Here is an 18,911-nt window from a genome sequence, read left to right as displayed (position 1 = left end):
TATTCCTGGCCCCTTTATTGATAAGCATCTCTTTCCAGAACACAGTGACTGGAATATAATATGGAAAAATGTGAGATTATCCACTTTAGTCAGAGGAAAGGATGTGCATAAATGGTAAGAGATTGGAAAAGTGTATGCAGGTGTGCAGAGGAACTTGTTGCTAAGTCATTGAAGGCTAACATGCAAATGCAGCAAGCTGTGAGGAAGGTTAATGAAATCTTCACCTTTATCACAAGAAGATCTGAGTACAGGAGCAGCAAAGCCTTGCTTCAGTTCTATAGGAGCTTGGTTAGACCAAGTATCTGGAATACTGTGTGCAGTTTTTAATCTCCTTATCTCAGGAAAAAGAAAACTGCCAAAATGTACAATGAAGGTTTACCAGACTTATTCCCAGGATGGTGGGACTGTTCCATGAAGAGACATTAGGAGACTGGAACTAAATTCCCTAGATTTTCTAGGGATAAGAGGGGATCTCATTCTTACAATATATACTTAAGGGGTTAGACCGGGTAGATGTTTCCTCTAGTTGGTGAGTCTAGAACCAAGGGGCATAATTTAAATATAAGGAGGATCTTACTTAGGTTCATGAGGAGAATGTTTTTTGCGCAGTCTTTGAGTACATTTAAGGTAGAGATTGATAGATTTTTGATTAGAACTGATGTATAGGGTCATGGGGATGGGGTGGGTAAAAGGCATGAAAATGATCAGTCAGTCTGATTGTATTGAATGGCAGGGCATGCTGGATGGCCTGAATGCCACTTCCTGTTCCTATCAGGACATATTCTCAAAGTTCAAGGGCAGGGATGTTCTTCCACATTATCAAGAAGGAGACAGAAGTAGCTCTTGGGGCTAAAGGGATCAAAGGGGATAGGGAGAAAATGGGAACAGACACTGAGTTGGATGATAGGCCATGATCATACTGAGTGATAGCGCAGACTCAAGGAGCTGAATGGCCCAATCCTCCTATCTTCTACATATAGCCTCTAGGTGGCCAATGCCTGCTGTCCTATGATGAGTGAGTAGTGTCCAGTTTGGGCACTGACCACTGATGCTGGGAGAATAAGGCCAACAACAGCCAAAAATATACAACCACTTGTAAGGTTGTATTGCCATCAAGTGATCACATTAGGTTAGTGCTGCCTGATAAATGGGACCAGGAAAAGAACTACCCTGACTGTGTGTATGTGAATGAATGAAAGAGAGAATCTGTGTGTGTATATATCAGGAGGTGGGGTGGGCTGCATGAGGATACTGCTGTCTCATTACAGACCTTGGAGCTTCATATCTGCAGAGAATTTATGGGACTGAAATAGACCATTCAGCCCAGTTGTCTTATGCTGGTGTTCATGATCCACGTGAGCCTCTGCAAATACAGGTCATTTTGAAATTTTCTCTAGCTTCCCCTTAAATGCATCAATATTTTTCTCATTTCAGCCACCCCCTGTGGGAGCAGGCTCCACATTCTCCTCACGCTGTGGGAAAGTAATTTATCCTAAATTCTCAATTGTATTTATGAATAACTGCTCCATGTGTGTGGCTTCAAATGGGAACATCTTGACTTCATCTACCCTATCAAACCCCTTCACAATATTAGAAGATCAATTATCTATTCAGAACCCAAGTAATAAAAGTAATTCTGGTCCACTATTCAATGAGATCGTGGCTGATCTGATAATCCCCAACTCCTGTCTTTTTACCCATAACCATTTATTCTCTTACTGATTAAAATTCTGACAATCTCAAGCTTGAATATACTTAACGAGGGCTCAGTGATTAGCACTGCTGTCACACTGCCCAGGACCCAGGTTTGACTCCATCCTCGGGCTACTGGCTGTGTGGAGTTTGCATGTTCTCCCCACCTCAGTGTGGGTTTGCTTCCACAGTCCATGGATGTATTGACCAAGCTAAATTGCCCATCATATCCAGGGATGTGTATGTTAGGTAGATTAGCCATGGGAAATGCAGGGTTACAGGGATAAGGAGGTAAGTCTGGGTGGTCTGCTCTTCTGAGGGTCAGTGTGGGTAAAATAGCTTCCTTCCACACTCTAGGGGTTCCATGATCCGGCCTCAACAGCCTTCTGCACAGAATTCCAGAAGACTTCCAGCCCTCAGAGAGGAAATTCCTCATCTCTGTCTTAAATGTATGACCCCTAATTCTGAAATTATGCCCTCTGGTCCTAGACTTTTCTACGAGGAAACAATCTCTCTGCATCTATCCTGTCAAGTCCACCAAGGATCTTATATGTTTCGATAAGGTCACCTCTCATTCTTCTAAACTCCAATGAGTACAGGTCCATACCCGGGGTTAACCCAATGAACCTTCTCTGGACTGCCTCCAACATCAGAATATATTTCCTTAGATAAAGGGCCCAGAACTGTTAAGAGTATTCCAGCTGTGGTCTGACTAGTGCCTTGTAAAGATTGACGAAAATCTTATTTTTATACTCCATTTCCTTTGAAACAAAGGCCAACATTCCATTTGCCTTCCCTATTACCTACGAACATGCTAGCTTTTTGTTACTTTTGCGCAAAGACTTCCAAATCCCTGTTTTTTTAGCTCTCTGCAATCTTTCTCTTTTAGATAATATTCGGTTCCTTTCCTTCCTGTCAAAGTGCATTTTCCCACAGGATATTCCGTTTGCCAAGCTTTGCCCACTCACTGAACCTGTCTATATCTCTCTGCAGACTCTTTGTCATCCTCACTACTTGTCTTTCCATCTATTTCTTGTCTTATCCTCAAGGTGAGACAACTCACCAGTCATGCTCAGAGCTGAGGGCGTAAGATTCTCAGCTTATCACAGGCCTCAAAATTGGCCATGAGTGTAACTCATCGCCTGACTCTCCAAAGCCTGTCCACCATCTGCAAGGCACAAGTCAGGTGTGTGATGGAGTACTCCCCGACTGTCTGGATGGGTGCAGCTCCTACCACCGTCCAGAGCTCAATACCATCCAGGACAAACCAGCCAGTTTGTTTCACACCACATCCACAAGCATCCACTCCCTCCCACCGCTGATACTGAGTAGCAGCAGTGTGTACTATCTACAACTTGTACTGCAGAAATTCAAAGATCCTGAGGCAGTACCTTCAAAACCCATGATCACTTCCATCTAGAAGGACAAGGGCAGCTGATACATGGGAACATCATGTGCACCCACCCAATACCCTTCTACCAAATCTCACCTAAAGAATCTACGAAGGGATGTAGACAAGTTAACATGAACGTGCATCTGAAGTAGAATGTGAGTAATGGTCCACTCATGGGAAGAATGGAAAGTTAACTTGAAGCTTTGGTAAACAATCAGGCAGTGCCTTATGACAATTCATTACTTTTGAAATGTTGTCACTGATGTTTTGTCAGGGATGCAATTTAATCACAGCACCAGCTGGAATGATCAGGTATTGTGCTATTAGTGGGGCTGCTTGAGGGGTAAATATGGATTCCAGGATTAGGTCTCCCCCATTGTTCCAAGATTGTAGAATCTTTCACACAGCACAGATGGTGCCTTGATGCAAACCAATACACAAGAGGCTGAACGGCCTCTTTCTGTGTAGTTACTGTTCTCTGTCTTAGACCTCATTGGAAAAACAGTACCTCTGACAATGCAGCACTCCCACAGTAGGAGACTGGAACAGGATTTTGTGTTGGAGTGCATCAGGCAATGTATTGAGCTTCTATACTGCATTTCTCACCATTGGATTTTTTGGGATTACCAGCAGTTTGGGAGTGAGAGGTTTGGTTGCTGATCTCAACTGGTTAATGGTTTGCCTCAAACCTCTGGGTGTTCATCCAGGCAGTGGAAATCTGCTCATACGCCCGCTGATTCTGGAATGAGCTAAGACAGTTGAGTCTGTTATATCCCCTAAAGAAAAACCATCACAAGACCCCGATGCTTGCGGAGGATGAGTGAGGGAGTAAAAAGTCAAGGAAACCAACTGACAAGGGAACAGACCAAGTTCGGTCGAATGCACCAGTTCAGTGAGTTTGGTAGACATTTGGGAAATGAGATCAGTGAATTTTATTAAACGATGAATAAATCTGACATTAAATGTTAACTTAAATACAGGCACTTAAATTAAAACAATTGAAAATAAATAGTTAAATAATAATGAAATAGCTGAAGGAACCATTTAACGGTTTCCACAGTTGATGTCAAAGGATGATTGACAACTGCTACCTGCCTCACAGGCCTCGGATCCCTGTTACATATGGTTCCCTAATCAATGGATACAGTCTTAAAACAAGGATGAGAAAGAGAGAGACTGGATTACAGGCAACAGGAAGAAACCATTCATCCCATCGAGTCCACTCCAGTTGTAGTGGACTAATAGAGTCATAGAATTTTACAGCACAGTAAAAATGCCTTTGGCCCATGTCCATTCTGGTCATGAAGCATCTCTCTTCCAATCCCATTTTCCAGCACTTGGACAATAACCTTGTAGATATTTTCGAACCTAACTGTTTAGGGATGTTATCACACTCCTCTGGGAGTAGGTGGTATTTGAACCCCAGTCTCCTGGCTCAGAGGTAGGGGCACCACCACCAGAGCCTTGTATGCTGCAGCATTTCAAGTGTTCATTTAAAACTAACGGAGTGGCCTGGCACGTTCATGGTTGAGATAATAGATTTCTTGTTGGGCTGGGAATGGGCAGAATGGAAAGGAGGCAGAAAAATGGACTTGACGAGATGGGTGTGAATGGAGGAGCAGTTCAGATGGGCTGAATGGCCACCCCATCCTGTCACCGGTGGCCCCAGTCTCCCTCATTTTCCCGGTCAATGAGTTGGTTCTCACCGGCCTTGACTCCTTGACGATTATCTGAGACCCATGAGGAAGATTGCCCCCGGGGTTGTTCCCACTCACAGCCGAGTACAAACAGAGGGGTCTCCGACCTCCCTCTCCGTTGAGAGTCCAGGTCCAGGTCCCGCTCACGTCTAGCCCAATCCGCCTGGGCATCTCGTCATAGCCTGATGTCCCGGATGTCGGTGGGGGTTCGAGAACGTTCCCGCTCCCCAGACTTGGCGGCACGAGGCGGAGCGCGGCAACGGGACTGCTGTAACCAGGCCTGAAGCGCGGCCTCCAGTCGCTCCTGACAGGTTCGCAAACACTCCTGCGAGGTAGGGGTCGGATAGATAGAGGTTTGGGTGGTTGGGAAGTTCAGGGTGGGGTTGGTGGACGAGGTTGAGGTTGGAGGGTGGGGGTGTGGAGGGTGGGGAAGGTCAGTGGGGTTGATGGAAGAGGTTGGGGTGTGGGTGTTGAGGGTGGGATAGGATGGTGGGAGATGGGTCGCTCAGTGAGTTGGGAATGTTAATGGCGAGGGTGGGAATGTTAATGGGTTTGGGTGATGAGGGGTGAATGAGGTTGGGGAGAGGAACATGGACAGTTGTTAGTGTCACATCCTGGTTGGCCCAGATAATTCTGGACAAGCAGTGGCCTTGCAACTGTCACATCAATCCATTGAGCAAAACTTACATTACATTGCGCCTGTTCACAATGTATTGACATCCCAAAAAGATGTTTGCAGCCAATGAAGTGGAGTCGCTTACAACATGGAGAAGGCAGCTGCCCAAATTGCCCACAGGAAGTTCCCACAAACAGGTAGTTTGGTTTTGTGACGTTGACTGAGGGATAAATATTGGCCTCAGGACACTGGGTCAGGGATTTTTTTTTCCCGCCCATCTGCGGACTGACCTGAATTTAATGTCGCATCTGTAAGTGAAGGGATGTTGCACAGTCAGCACTGAGGAGATCTGACATGGGCTCCAGTCCCTGGAATGTGAAGGGAGACAATGAGTATTTGGACTGGGGAAGAAAAGGAGAGACAGAGAGAACTTAATTTCTCCATATCCTTTCCAGGAGTAAGAGAAAAACCTTTGGATATGAGAGCCATGCTTTAAATCTTGGAATGCAAGGCCATTAAATTGAAATGTATCGGATCCTTCAGTTGATTTGACAGGGTAGATGCTGAGAGGACGTTTTTCTCTGCCATCCATATGTAGAGAGCTGTTATTTTTATTATTCGTTCACTGGACGTGGGCACTATTGGCTGAGCCAGCATTTATTGCCCATTCCTGGTTGTTCCTGAGAAGGTGATGGTGAGCTGCCTTCTTGAACCACTGCAATCCATGTGGTGTAGATAGACACACAATGCTGTTAGGAAGGGAATTACAGGATTTTGACCAAGCAACATTGTTCCTGCAATGATATATTTCCAAGTCAGGACGGAGAGAAACTTGCAGGAGGTGGTTTTCCCATATGATGGTCATTACTGTAACTGACCAGAGGTACATGACCACCATCACATGCCTCACGTTATAGGACCAGTAGGAGGTGCAGGAATGGGGATTATAGAGACAGGAGCATGTGGGGAATCTCGATTATGGAGAGAAGAGGGAGTAGGAGATCTGAATTATATAGACAAGGAGAAATAAGGGATCTGGATTGCAGGCTCAGAACATGTAGGAGAACTGAATTATAGGAGATGGGAACATACTGCATTATCAGGAGACAGCAACTGGAATTAAAGCTATAAGAAACAGGAACAGCATGTGGCCATTCAGCCCTTCAAGCCTTCTTGGCCATTCAGTAGGATCATAAACTTAATTCCCCAAAACTACTTTCCTGCATTTTTCCTGTTATACCTTGATTTCCCTTCTGATCAAGAATCTCATCTATCTCAGTCTTAAATATACCCTGCCCCCCCACAGCTTTCTGAGGCAAGGAATTCCAAAGACAACTTTGAGAGAAGAAATTTCTCCTCATCTCAGTCTTAAATTGATGCCCATTTATTCTGAGGCTATACCTTGGTCCTAGATCCTACCATGAGAGATAACATCCTCTCAGCATTTACTCTGTCAACCTCTAAGAATCCAGTATGCTTAAATGAGGTCACTTGTCATTGTTTAGACTTCGCTCACAAGACAATCCCTCAATCCAGGGATCATCCTCGTGAACCTTTTCTGAAATGGGTAGCTTGGTCGGCATGGACGAGTTGGACCGAAGGGCCTATTTCTGTGCTGCATGACTGTGTATCTGCTGCCCTTGTCCTTCTAGATGGAAATGGTGGTTGATTTGGAAGATTTTGTTGAGGAGCCTTGGTGCATTTCTGCAGTGCATCTTGTAAATAGTACACACAGCTGTTACTGAGCGTTGATGGTGGAGAGAACATGTTTGTGGATGTTGTGCCAGTCAAACAAGCTGCTTTGTCTTGAATGGTGTAAAGCTACTTGAGCTGCACCCATCCAGGCAAGTGGGGAGTCTTCCACCACACTCCTGACAGGTGTCTTGTTGATGGTAGACAGGCTTTGGGGAGTGAGGAAGTGTGTTACTCACGACAGAGTTACTAGAGTTTGAGTTTAGGATGAAGGGAGTTTTCTCCATGTGGTTGCTCTCAGTCTTCAATGGCTCGAGCCTGACAGATTTTTGGACGGTAAGGGAATCGAGGGCAGCAAAGTGGAGTTGAAGGAAAAGGTCACCCATGATTTGGTCAGAAGGTGGAGTAGGCCCGAGGACAAAATGGCTACCTCCTGCTCCTATTTTTGTTGCATTTCTGCGTCATTGGGTTTCACGAGATGTAAAGAGGTGCTGGCAGCCAAGAAACCCTGGGGATACTAGTCCAGTGACTGTACCACTACCCTCTCTCCCCATGTGACAAAGGAAGACAACAGGGATAAAGAATGACTAAAGGATCAGCAGGAAATTGGATGGGAAACACTTGAGGGTGTAATGCAACCCGATAGATCGCGTTGCCAATCATAAGAGGTCAGAGGTCCACGATGGTCAGCCCTTATGGCACAAGTGTCAAGTTTTTCGGAATTCCCTTACCGGGTCACAGTGGATGGAGTGTGCAAGGTGATCAGTCAGCTCCCGGTGCACAAGGCAATGTTCATTCTGCCCATCATGGAGGCCGGTTATTGCGGCAACAAGGCTGGCTGCCCCAATCACGGACGGTGGATATGAGGTAAACTCACAATCTGAAAGACAACATCCCAGAATTATTTGTTTGACAATTTAAGGCCTTTTCCAAAACCCCACTCTTCCAGTCCCGCCTCTGCAGTCCCTCAAAATAGTGTGTGAAATCTGGAGTTTCTAGATTCTCCTCTCTGGCAAGACCTGCATCTGTCGCCCATCCCTAACTGCCTTGAATGAACAGCTTGCACGGCCAATCTAGAGGGTGGTTAAGAATCAACCACATCGCTGTGGGTCTGGAATCATGGGTAAGCCAGACCAGGTAAGGACAGTATGTTTCCTTCCCTAAAGGACATGCTGGGTTTTCACAACAATCAATGATAGTTGTCATGGTCACTAACAATGAAACTAGTTTTAAAGAAGCATGGAAAATAGGACCAAAGAGTAGGCCTTTCAGCCCTATGAGCCTGCTCAGTCATTCAATGTGATGATGGCTGATCACCCAACTCAGGCCCTGTTCCTCCCCATACCTTTAGCCCTAAGAACTATATCTAATGCTTTGTGAAAACATCTGCAATTTCAAAATCTTTAAAAATTAATTAAGTTATGAATACTGATATCTGCCCTGGTGAGTTTTGAACCCATGTCCACATCCCATTAGACTCTGGACTATTAGTTCCATGACACTGAATTAGTGGCAATTTCTCCCCCCATAATTGGGCAGAAATCCTGAAGGCTTCTATCTCTCTGTCCAAAAGAACCCCCATTCTGCACAGTGAGGCGCTGGTCCCTGGCTGCTTCCGCGATTTGCTCCGGTACCTATTGCGCAGAGTGAGATGAAAGTCTCTGTGTGCTTTCGGACAACTTGCTCTTTGACCCTTGCCAGGCTTGTGGCTCGTATTAAATGCTCCACAAACTCCAAGGCAGTTGGGGCTGCGATGTCCCAATGCAGTTTATTCAAAAGCAGCAGCTCCATTGTCTATAGAAAGAGAGAGACAGGAGGAAGAGAGTGAAATCTATTGTGTACGTAACTCAACAACATCACTGTGAGGGAACAGCCCAGGCAAGAGTTTCAGGACCTTTGACCTCCTGAGTTACCTTTCATCTAATCTCAGGGTGATGTCCATTTCCCTGCGTGGAGTCCAGAAGATCTCACCAAGTGGGACCTTAGATTGAGTGACCACCCTGGGAGATGCAAATTACCTGATGACTGCCGAAAGACCCCCCGATACAAATGTGTACCTGTGAATATTGTTTGTAAATGGGTGGTTTAAGTGTGTCTCCAGTTGTGTGTGTGAGATGTGTGTAGGGTAGTGTATGTGTGGGGATGGATGTGTTTATGTAAATGTGTGTCTCAGCTAAACCACTGAGTCTAATTCTGGGCCTCACACCTTCGGAAGGATGTCTGTTACCCAGAGAGAACTTTACAAACTGAAACCAGGAACAAGAGTCTTTCGTTCTGGTGGAGAGACTGAGATCGCTCAAAATAAAAAGGTGCTTCTCAGCATCACCCACCACACTTTAACACCACAGGGCTTTGAGGGTGATTTAATAGGATGTTCAAAATTATGAGAAATTTTGACAAAGAAGCTAAGGTACAACTTATTTATTCAAAGAGGGAATGGCCAAGGAGGATGGTGTCGATACATTCAAGGGGAAGCTGGATAAGCAAATGAAGTAGAAAGGAGTAGCAGGATATAGCGAAAGGGGAGTTACATTAATGGATGGGTGGGAAGAGGGTCATGTACAGCATTCACACCAGCATAAAGCAGATGGGCCAAATGGCCTGTTTCTATGCTGTGAGTACTTTGTAATCCCTGTAGACTGTTTCCATGGGCAGGATGGTCAACATCTAGAGGAAAGGGGTTTTAAAATAGTAGCAGGAGGAGGGGGAATGTTAGTTCCTTTCATTCAGTGAGTTTTTGGGATCTGGAATGTGCTGCCTTGTAGGTTAATATCAGCAGATTCAACAAGAGCTTTCAAAAGCTAATTGGGTGAGTATTTGAAGCACAAAGAGTTGCCAGATGACAGCGAAAAAGCTGAGACTAATTTGAGGATTATCAGTTCAGCCCGTGATCTCATTGAATAGCAGAGCAGACCTGAGGGGCTGAATGGCCTATTAATCCTTCCAGAAAGCTAACACAGACCGGATTTGCTAAGTGGCCTCCTGTGCTGCAATCTTCTATAGACCCTTCAGAATTGAGACAAGGAGGAATTTCTTCAGTCAGAGGGTGGTGAATCTATCGAACTCATTGCCAAAGAAGGTTGTGGAGATCATGTCATTGAGTGTCTTTAGGACAGAGATAAATAGGTTCCTGATTAGTAAAGGGGATTGACGGTTACAGGAGAAAGTGAGGGCTGCAGATGCTGGAGATCAGAGCTGAAAAAATGTGTTGCTGGAAAAGCGCAGCAGGTCAGGCAGCATCCAAGGAACAGGAGAATCGACGTTTCGGGCATTTCCTGAAGAAGGGCTTATGACCGAAACGTCGATTCTCCTTCTCCTCAGATGCTGCCTGACCTGCTGCGCTTTTCCAGCAACACATTTTTAAGCATTGATGGTTACAGGAAGACAACTGGAAAATGGGATTGGGAACCATGATTGAATAGCTGAGCAGACTCAATTGTCTGAATGGCCTAATTCTGCTTCAGGTAGACAATCCTTTGTCCCAAAGCCAAAAAGCTCTGAAATCTGAAGTTTTATTTTCTCCTTAACAAGGTTGTTTGGTGGTGCGAACAGTTAACGCAACTCCACACTCACCCGACGTGATGTAGTGGTGTGGCCCAGCACTGCCAGTCATCAATTCTGTCTCAGCATGCGTGGTAATCACGGGAGGGTCTGCTGTATGGTAAATTTTTTAATTTTACTATGAAAATGTCATTTAATCCTTTATCCGAAAAGTTCCGAAATCCAAAAGACAGCTGGTCCCGAGGGTTTCGGATAAAGAATTGTCTACCTATACTATATCCTACAAAGTGTCCTTTTTCACATCGTTCCTACAGACAGATAAATGCTTTCCCTGCTGGGATTAGTGGTGTCTGCCAAGGATGCCTTTTGCCCATCCCTCCTCTTCCTCCGCAGCCATGCCTAGCAATATTATCGCTGGATTGTTAATCTGGACACCCGTATAACTATCCAAGGACCCAGGTTTGAATCAGATGATGGAATTTGAATTCAATAAAAATCTGGAATTAAGAGTTTCATGATGACCATGATGCCATTGTTGTCAGAAAAACCTATCTGGCTCACTAATGCCCTTTAGGGAAGAAAACACATGTAGGAAGCCCCCACTTATGGTGGAATGGGATAAAGCAATGTCGCTCAGAGACTTTGGAAAAAATGAAACGGGAACATTCAAATCCTGCTAAGACCTAGGTCCAACTGACCGACTGCAGGCTGGTGGATGGTCACAGTTGACAATGATGTGATCTCCTCAGCAAAGAACAACATCAAAGGAACTGTGAAAATGTTAAAAAAAATTTTGGGGTGGCACGGTGGCACAGTGGTTAGCACTGCTGCCTCACAGCGCCAGAGACCCGGGTTCAATTCCTGACTCAGGCGACTGACTGTGTGGAGTTTGCACATTCTCCCCGTGTCTGCGTGGGTTTCCTCCGGGTGCTCCGGTTTCCTCCCACAGTCCAAAGATGTGCAGGTCAGGTGAATTGGCCATGCTAAATTGCCCGTAGTGTTAGGTAAAGGGGTAAATGTAGGGGAATGGGTGGGTTGCGCTTCGGCGAGTCGGTGTGGACTTGTTGGGCCGAAGGGCCTGTTTCCACACTGTAAGTAATCTAATCTCATCTAATCTAAGGTGACTCCAGACCCACTGCAATTTGGTTAATTCTTAACTACCCACTGGGCAATTAGAGATGGGCAATAAAAGCTGGCCCAACCAGAGACACCCTCATCCTGTGGAGCAGTGTGGAGACCACTCCCTCACCGATAGATCTGGAATGGGACTGGGATGTCACCAGTTGGGTGCCACCGCAGAGGAATGACTCAAACTCACCCGCAGTTCCCCAGGCCTGGATGAGTGGGCAGTGTAGGCGCACACACTGTTTATGGACAGCGGCTGTGTTTCCCTGAGCTTAGAGGCCAGGAGCAGGCAAGCCGAGCCGAGCAACTGCAGCCTTGACTTCTCCAATGGCACTGCCGATAAGAACCGGTCGAGGTAGCTTATCGCCAGAGGGAACACCTCCTTCTCACAGCCTTCCTCTTCACAAACCTGCAGTCCAGGGAGACACAGACCAGGCATACAGTTCATCAACAACACACAATTGCATTTGTATAATGCCAGTTCAAATTAAAGGTGCTTCACCCACCAAATCTTAATGTCACAAGCAACAGGACATCAGGACCGAGATGTTAGGTTTGAAGAAGCAGAGCGTGGATGGAGAGTTTAGGGAGTTAATTCCTGAGCTGGGACACAGGCAACTGAAGATATGGCTGCCATTGATGGAATGATTAAATTGGTGGGTGCTGAATAGGCCAGAATCAAAGGAGTATAAAGATCTGAGGGGTGTAGGAACTGGAGGATGTTACAGAGGTAGAGATGAGGTATGGGGTGGTGGAAGTTAGAGTTAGGGGCTGGAGGATATTACAGAAATATGGAGGAGTGCAGGGACTACGGGAGGGGTTTGGGGGCTACAGGAGGTTACAGAGATAGGGAGGTGTATCAGGCCTGAAGGAGGTTACAGTGTTTTGAACAGAGCATGTATCTTCCCTCATTCCTTTAAAGATATGGAACATTGCAAGGTGCTTTGAGGATCTATTGAACTGTTTGCACTCCTTTTTTATATGTCTGTTCCTCGCCCTGTTTATCTGTGTGTTACTTTTTGTGTTTCTTTTGTCTGCTAGTGTCTGTATGTGTGCGTGCCCCTGTTCCTATTTTCTCCCCTTACCCCTTGGTGCCTTTAAAATCTACAAATGTATTAATCTCTTACTTGAATGTACTCAATGACTCAGCCTCTGTGGCAGAGAATTCTTCACTCGGTGTTTGACCTGTGGAAATGTTTCCTTGCCTTAGTCCTAAATAGTCTACTTCATATCCCCTGGCTCTAAACTTCTCCAACCACAGAGGCATCTTCTCTACATGTATACTATCTCGTCTTGTTAGAATTTTATGCATTTCAATCAGATCCTCTGTCATCATCATATACTCTACTGAAAACAAGCCCAGCTGAACCAATCTCACCACATAGAACATCCTACCATCCCCAGGTCAATTGAGTCCGTCAGGCGGGAAAATTGGGGACTTTAAGTTAAATTTGATTAAATTTTTAACTTTTGAGAGAAGCCAGAGAACGTTGTGCTCAAGAATCTGAGCATCTTTCAGAGTGGATCATGACAAGAATTACATATAACACTCAAAAAGGTTGAGCAGCTATTTAGTTGCAGAGTTCCATGAATGTCCTGGGACATTTTCAGCAATTTCTTTGCAACAGATATATTTGAATAAGGTACATTTAAGTCCTGAAAAGTTTTTCAGAATACCACCTAATGTGGAGAACCAAGGTGTGGTAGTGGTGGGGTGTGGGGTGTGGGGTGGTTACCATAGGGCAGTTCAACTGTGATGTCCTTTACAGTCAAGTAGCCAGCAAATGCTATCAGGTTTTGCACGTGAACAGATGCAATTTCAGTGCAGCAGAGAGGGGGTGGGGGTACAAGACTGGCAAATGTCACCTTCTCAAAAACACTGAACAGTGGAACAGCAATTGAGCAAACAATAGGGACACAATGAGGTTATTTAGCCCCTCAAGCCTGTTCACTTCCATGGTGGCTGTTTTCTATCTTAATTTCCTGCACCCACCTTTGCTGCAACCCTTCCCCAACCAAAGCTCCATTGTGGAATTGCCAAATGAGTTACAGTCCAACAGCTTTTTCATTTTTGGTAGGAAGGCTTGTAGAGTTTCTATTCCCCTCTCTGAGAGGAAGTGCTTTTAGATAACACCCTTGAACAGCAGCCTGGGTCGAATCTGAAGGTTCTGCTCTCTGTCTCCCCCTTTGTGGATCCACGCCTGTGGGGAACTGAGTAACTGATCCTTTGGAATCTTCACCTTTAATTCCTAAAGTAGTCAAGGAGTATAATCATACTTGTCTGAATACAGTTTTGGCCTGGTCATTTCCTTCATCGCAGAATCGTTACAAACACAGGAGATTGTTCAGCCCATCATGGCATCACTAGTTCTCGGACTGAGCCCTTTGCTTTGTATCATCCTGAAGCACCTTTTTCTACTTCAGGTGACTGTCTAATTCCCAAATGAATGGGTCAACCGACTTAATATTTCAAAGTGATGCATAAATGAAGCAAGGGTGAAGGGAGAAAGAAAAACTTTTTCACTCAGGCAAGTAGTTAGAATGCAGTGCGTAAGAAACGTGGTGGTGGTAGGTGCAGTTGAAGCATTTGAGAGGGCAATGCATTGATTATTTGGATGGAACTGTTGTGCAGGGATATGAGGAACAAGGCAGGATACTGCCGCTAGGAGACAGAACGGATGCAGGCACGCTCGGCAGAATGGCCTCCTTACTGGGAATAGAGCCAGCCTCCACCACACTCAGAGGCAGCACTTTCCTGCTCTCTGTGACAGCAGCTCTTTCCTCGCGTCTCTTTTAATAACACTGGGAGATTATCTTGTGCAACGTTACTTGACAAATGATTAGAAGCGACAAAGGAATTGAGGCTCGCTACGCCCACCCTCCAACCCTCCACCTACCTCCAACATCCAGCAGGCCAGCCTGCTCCTCATGTGGGGCTGAATCTCCGGCTGGAGCGATAGAAACGCCCCCGTGTTCGGCAGATACCTCTCCTCTGTCTCCAGCAGCTTTGTCAGCACCCGTGCCTGCAGCAGACAGGGGTCTGGTCGTGCTTGGCAGACCCTTGACGACTCAGAGCACAACACTGTCCTGTCTGCCTCCATCCCTACTCCAGCTTCAGCTTCAGCTGCTGCCTCGGGGGCTCCCTGATATAGCTTGATCTGTCCCCACACTAACTCCTCCCTGGAGCCAGGCTACGGGGGGGGGGGGGGGGAGCTCACGCTGCCCCTGGCCAATGAAATGCACCCTTAATGTTTCTGATTTGGGGATGCCTTAGTGTTTCAGTCTTCTCAAACCCAGGGAAATCGGGGATGGTTCAACGGAATGCTCATCCCAACTCCCCTTCCCTGACAATTTCTCTCAGCTGCTCAGTCCAAACAGATTTCTAAAGTATTTCCATTCTAGGAGTTTTTAATCAGATCTGCCACCCTTCCGTCCTCCCTCTCACTAATGGTGGGGACTTGTTGATGAGATTAACCCGTTCCACTCACACACACACACACTCACAGACAATCTCACTCCCATATACACATCGTGCGCGCACATTCAGAGACACGTCCACTCACGCAGGCAAACGCACACACCTACCTACCCGATAGGGAGGATTGATGCCTTTCAGTGAGGACCACACCCCCAACATGTTCTACTCCCTCTGTCCCACACCCCCAATGTGTTCTACCCCTTCTGTCTCACACCATGTTCTAACCCGTCTGTCCCCAGTATCTCGGTCAACATGAGCCTATGTATTGGGCAGTGGGAGAAGTAACACATTCTCTCACTCAGTCACACAAGCATGGACACACATTCATAAACATGCAGAGACATGTATAGACAGGAACACATGATAATCCACTCACATACTAACGCACATAGGCATACACATAAGACAAATACATAGTCGCACACAATGACACAAGTTTAGATGCATACACACACACACACAAAATCCTTATAATGCAGGAATCTCATTGAGTATGTAATGACCCTCCAAAGAGCATCCCGCCCATATTCTGAGGGCATGGGTTTGAATCCAATCATGGTAAATGGTGGAAACTGAACTCAATGTATAAAAAGAAGTCTGGAATTAAAAGTGTGTGTTGATTGTCAGGTAAAAAAAGAAGTCTGGTTTACTAATGCCCTGCCTGGTCTGGCCTCCATGTGATTGCAGACTTACAGCAATGTGGTCATTTCTTAACAGCCCTCTGAATAGCTTGGCAAGTGCTGGCCTTGCCAGCGATGCCCATATCCCAGGACTCTTAATTGATTGGAGGACAATTAGAGAAGGACGATAAACAGTGGTCTAGTCAGTGACACCCACATTTTGTAAATAGAGGTTTAAAAAATGCTGGAGATTCGAAACAAAAGCAGAAATTTCAGGAGGAACAGTCGGTCTGGCAGCATCTACACAGAGAAAAATAAAGTTAATGCTTCGAGTCCAATTTGTCCACTTCTCTCTCATTCCGAATTCCTACTTCCAGCCACTCCACTATTTGTGGCCATTCCTCCAGCTGTCTAGGCCCCAGGGTCTGGAATTTCCTCTGGAATACACCTGTCCATCTCTCGACCTCACTTTCTAAGACATTTCTTTGAAAACCTTATTGATCACTTGACAGAGAATCACCCAGCATGGCTTGGTTTCATATTGTGTTTTCCTATTAAAACCTGCCCCTCTCTCAACCATTTGGCTAAAGGTAATTAAATGTAAGTTATTGTTGCATGGGACTGGAAAATATTGAATTCCTTTATTTATCATATTTTAAAAATTGGGTAAAGACAGCTGCTCAGGCAGCAGGGGGAGGTGTGGGTGGAAGCCTCTGAAGTACTGCCAATTTGGAATTGGTGACCCAGTTAAGAAAAAGGGTTTTGGATGTGAGTTGGTGGAGATTGACCCAAAACCTGATTATCTCCAGAATGCTAATCTTGTTCTAGTTTAAATTCCATTGCAGGAGGAGGCAAGACCATTTTAGATATTTTCCTCTAATGGACATGTTCAGGGATGTTATGACACACCTCTGGAACTGGTAGGACTTGATCTCAGAATCCCTACAGTATGAAAACAGGCCCTTCAGCCCAACAAGCCCACATTGACCCTCCAAAGGTACCCTACCCAGACCTACCCCATTACCCTATCCCTGTAACCCTGAATTCCTGTAGCTAATCCACCTAACCTGCACATCTTTGTATTTTGGGAGAAAACCAGAGCACCTGGAGGAAACCCAAGTAGACACGGGGAGGATGTGTAAATTCCACACAGACAGTGGCTCAAGGCTGGAATTAAATCTGGGTTCCTGGCACTGTGCTAACCACCGAGCCACTGTGCTGATTTGAACCCAAGAGTTTATGGCTATTTTATCGACTTCCAGATGCTGAGCGGTCTCACTGCCTCAGATGGATAGAGATTCCATTGCCAGCTAATTCACACCTTCCTTTGGCCTCTTTGACCTGAAGCCAAAGTCCTCACCTAAGCCCACCCCTCCCTCTCAGCAGCATTATGAAGATGAACAGTCTGATTTAGTTGATTGGAAATGTAAATTCCTCCCTCAAAAAACCCTGATAAACATGTCATCAGTTGCTTACTGCAAATATGTTCTTATCAGTGTTTCCACTCTCCCCAGGCACCGGCCTGCCCTCTGACCAGCTCCACAGCCTTGTCCAGTTCTTGCTGCTTTTGCTGTATTTTGCACTCCACTTCCCCAACCCACCTCATTTAAACCTCCAGTGCCCATCTCCTGTCGATTTCTGTCACCTCCTTTACGGAAGGAGCAGCAGCAGGAGTAGTTCATTCAGCCCCTCAAGCCCACTCCACCATTTAATGGAGTCATGGAGGTCTACAGTACAGAAAAAAGGTCCTTCAGCTAAGTTAATTTTCACTGGTCAAAAACAACTACCTGACAAATCTTAACTCATTTTCCAGCACTTAGCCCATATCCTTGTGCGCCTTGGCATCGCAGTCCACTTTAAACTACTGGTTAAATATTACATGACTTTCTGCCTCTATCACTCCTACAGGCAGAGAGTTCCCAATTCCTAACCTTTGAGAGAAGTAATTCCCCATAATATTGAATACCTTCTGAGGTATCTGTGCTGCTGTAATTCTGGCCTCAAGTATCCTCCAATCCTAATTACTCCACCACTAATGACATTCAGTTTCCCTAAGCTCCAAAAGCTTTTCTCTCTCTCTCTCTCTCTCTCACAGAACAGTCTGAAGGTTTGCCCATCTGTTTGGGGAGAGATACCACATCACTGTCATGCCTGTGTCAAGCTGAAACCTGTTTGTGCCCAGACATTTTCACACAAAATAACCTACATTTCCAACACCACTCTAATCTAGACTCTGATTTCCAGCATCTGCAGTCCTCACTTTTGCCTGGTATGGAGGGAAGGTCTTATGAGGAAAGGCTGAGGGACTTGAGGCTGTTTTTGTTAGAGAGAAGAAGGTTGAGAGGTGACTTCATTGAGACATATAAGATAATGGGAGGGTTAGATACGGTGGACAGTGAGAGCCATTTTCCTTGGATGGTGATGGCTAGCAGAAGGAGACATAGCTTTAAATTGAGGGATGATAGAAATAGGACAGATGTCAGAGGTAGTTTCTTTACTCAGAGTAGTACGGATGGAATGCACTGCCTGCAATAGTAGTCGACTCGCCAACTTTAAGGGCATTTAAATGGTCATTGCATTGGCATATGGACGAGAATGGAATAATGTTGGTTAGATGGGCTTCAGATTGGTTTCACAGGTTGGTGCAACATCGAGGGCCAAAGGGCCTGTACTGCGCTGTAATGTTCTATGTTCTAAACTACATATTAAATTTGTCTTTAGGATGGACATGATCCTGTCAAGGCTAGCAATTATTATCCATCCTTAAAAGAATTGGGGCTCAGTGGTTAGCATCAGGGTCTGGGTTCAAGTCCAAACTTGGGTGACAGTCTGTGTGGAGTTTATACATTCTTCCCGTCTCTGTGTGGGTTTCCCCCCACAGTCCAAAGACGTGCAAGTTAGGGTGGATTGCTCATGCTAAATTGCCTACACTATCCAGAGAAACGCAGGCTAGTTGGGTTAGCCATGGAAAATGCAGGGTTATATGGAAAGGGTAGGGGACTGGGTTTGGGTGGAATGGTCTTTGGAGCGTCGGTGCTGACTTGATGCACTAAATGGCCTCTTTCTGCATTGTATGGATTCGAGGATTCTAATTGAC

At 45.6% G+C, this 18,911-nt stretch overlaps 1 protein-coding gene across 1 annotated transcript; it reads right to left on the bottom strand.

Moving 5' to 3' along the window:
• Nucleotides 1–4,011: 4,011 nt before the first annotated feature.
• LOC122541966 (G1/S-specific cyclin-D1-like) lies at nt 4,012–14,817 on the bottom strand. The gene is made up of 5 exons (XM_043679257.2): nt 14,614–14,817; nt 11,910–12,125; nt 8,725–8,884; nt 7,822–7,970; nt 4,012–5,107 (listed from the first exon to the last, which is right to left on the bottom strand). Exons 1-5 carry the CDS (start codon nt 14,815–14,817, stop codon nt 4,958–4,960), a joined length of 879 nt encoding a protein of 292 aa, XP_043535192.1. The 3' UTR covers nt 4,012–4,957.
• Nucleotides 14,818–18,911: the final 4,094 nt, after the last annotated feature.

Source organism: Chiloscyllium plagiosum, unplaced genomic scaffold, assembly GCF_037043375.1.
Source record: "Chiloscyllium plagiosum isolate Xiang-an unplaced genomic scaffold, Cpla_swu_hap1 HiC_scaffold_33, whole genome shotgun sequence".
Lineage (NCBI taxonomy): Eukaryota > Metazoa > Chordata > Chondrichthyes > Orectolobiformes > Hemiscylliidae > Chiloscyllium > Chiloscyllium plagiosum.
Note: the sequence above shows the minus strand (reverse complement) of the source record. Positions and strands in the feature narration are given on the sequence as shown.

What these genes read in the sequence shown, in the direction of transcription:
- LOC122541966 (XM_043679257.2), bottom strand. Translation starts at nt 14,817, where the DNA reads ATGGAGGCAGACAGGACAGTGTTGTGCTCTGAGTCGTCAAGGGTCTGC. An exon ending in TGGCCTGCTGGATGTTGGAG is followed by an intron (nt 12,126 to 14,613) that starts GTAGGTGGAGGG and finishes CCTGGACTGCAG; the next exon opens with GTTTGTGAAGAGGAAGGCTG. An exon ending in ACTCCATCCACTGTGACCCG is followed by an intron (nt 5,108 to 7,821) that starts GTAAGGGAATTC and finishes CCTACCTCGCAG; the next exon opens with GAGTGTTTGCGAACCTGTCA.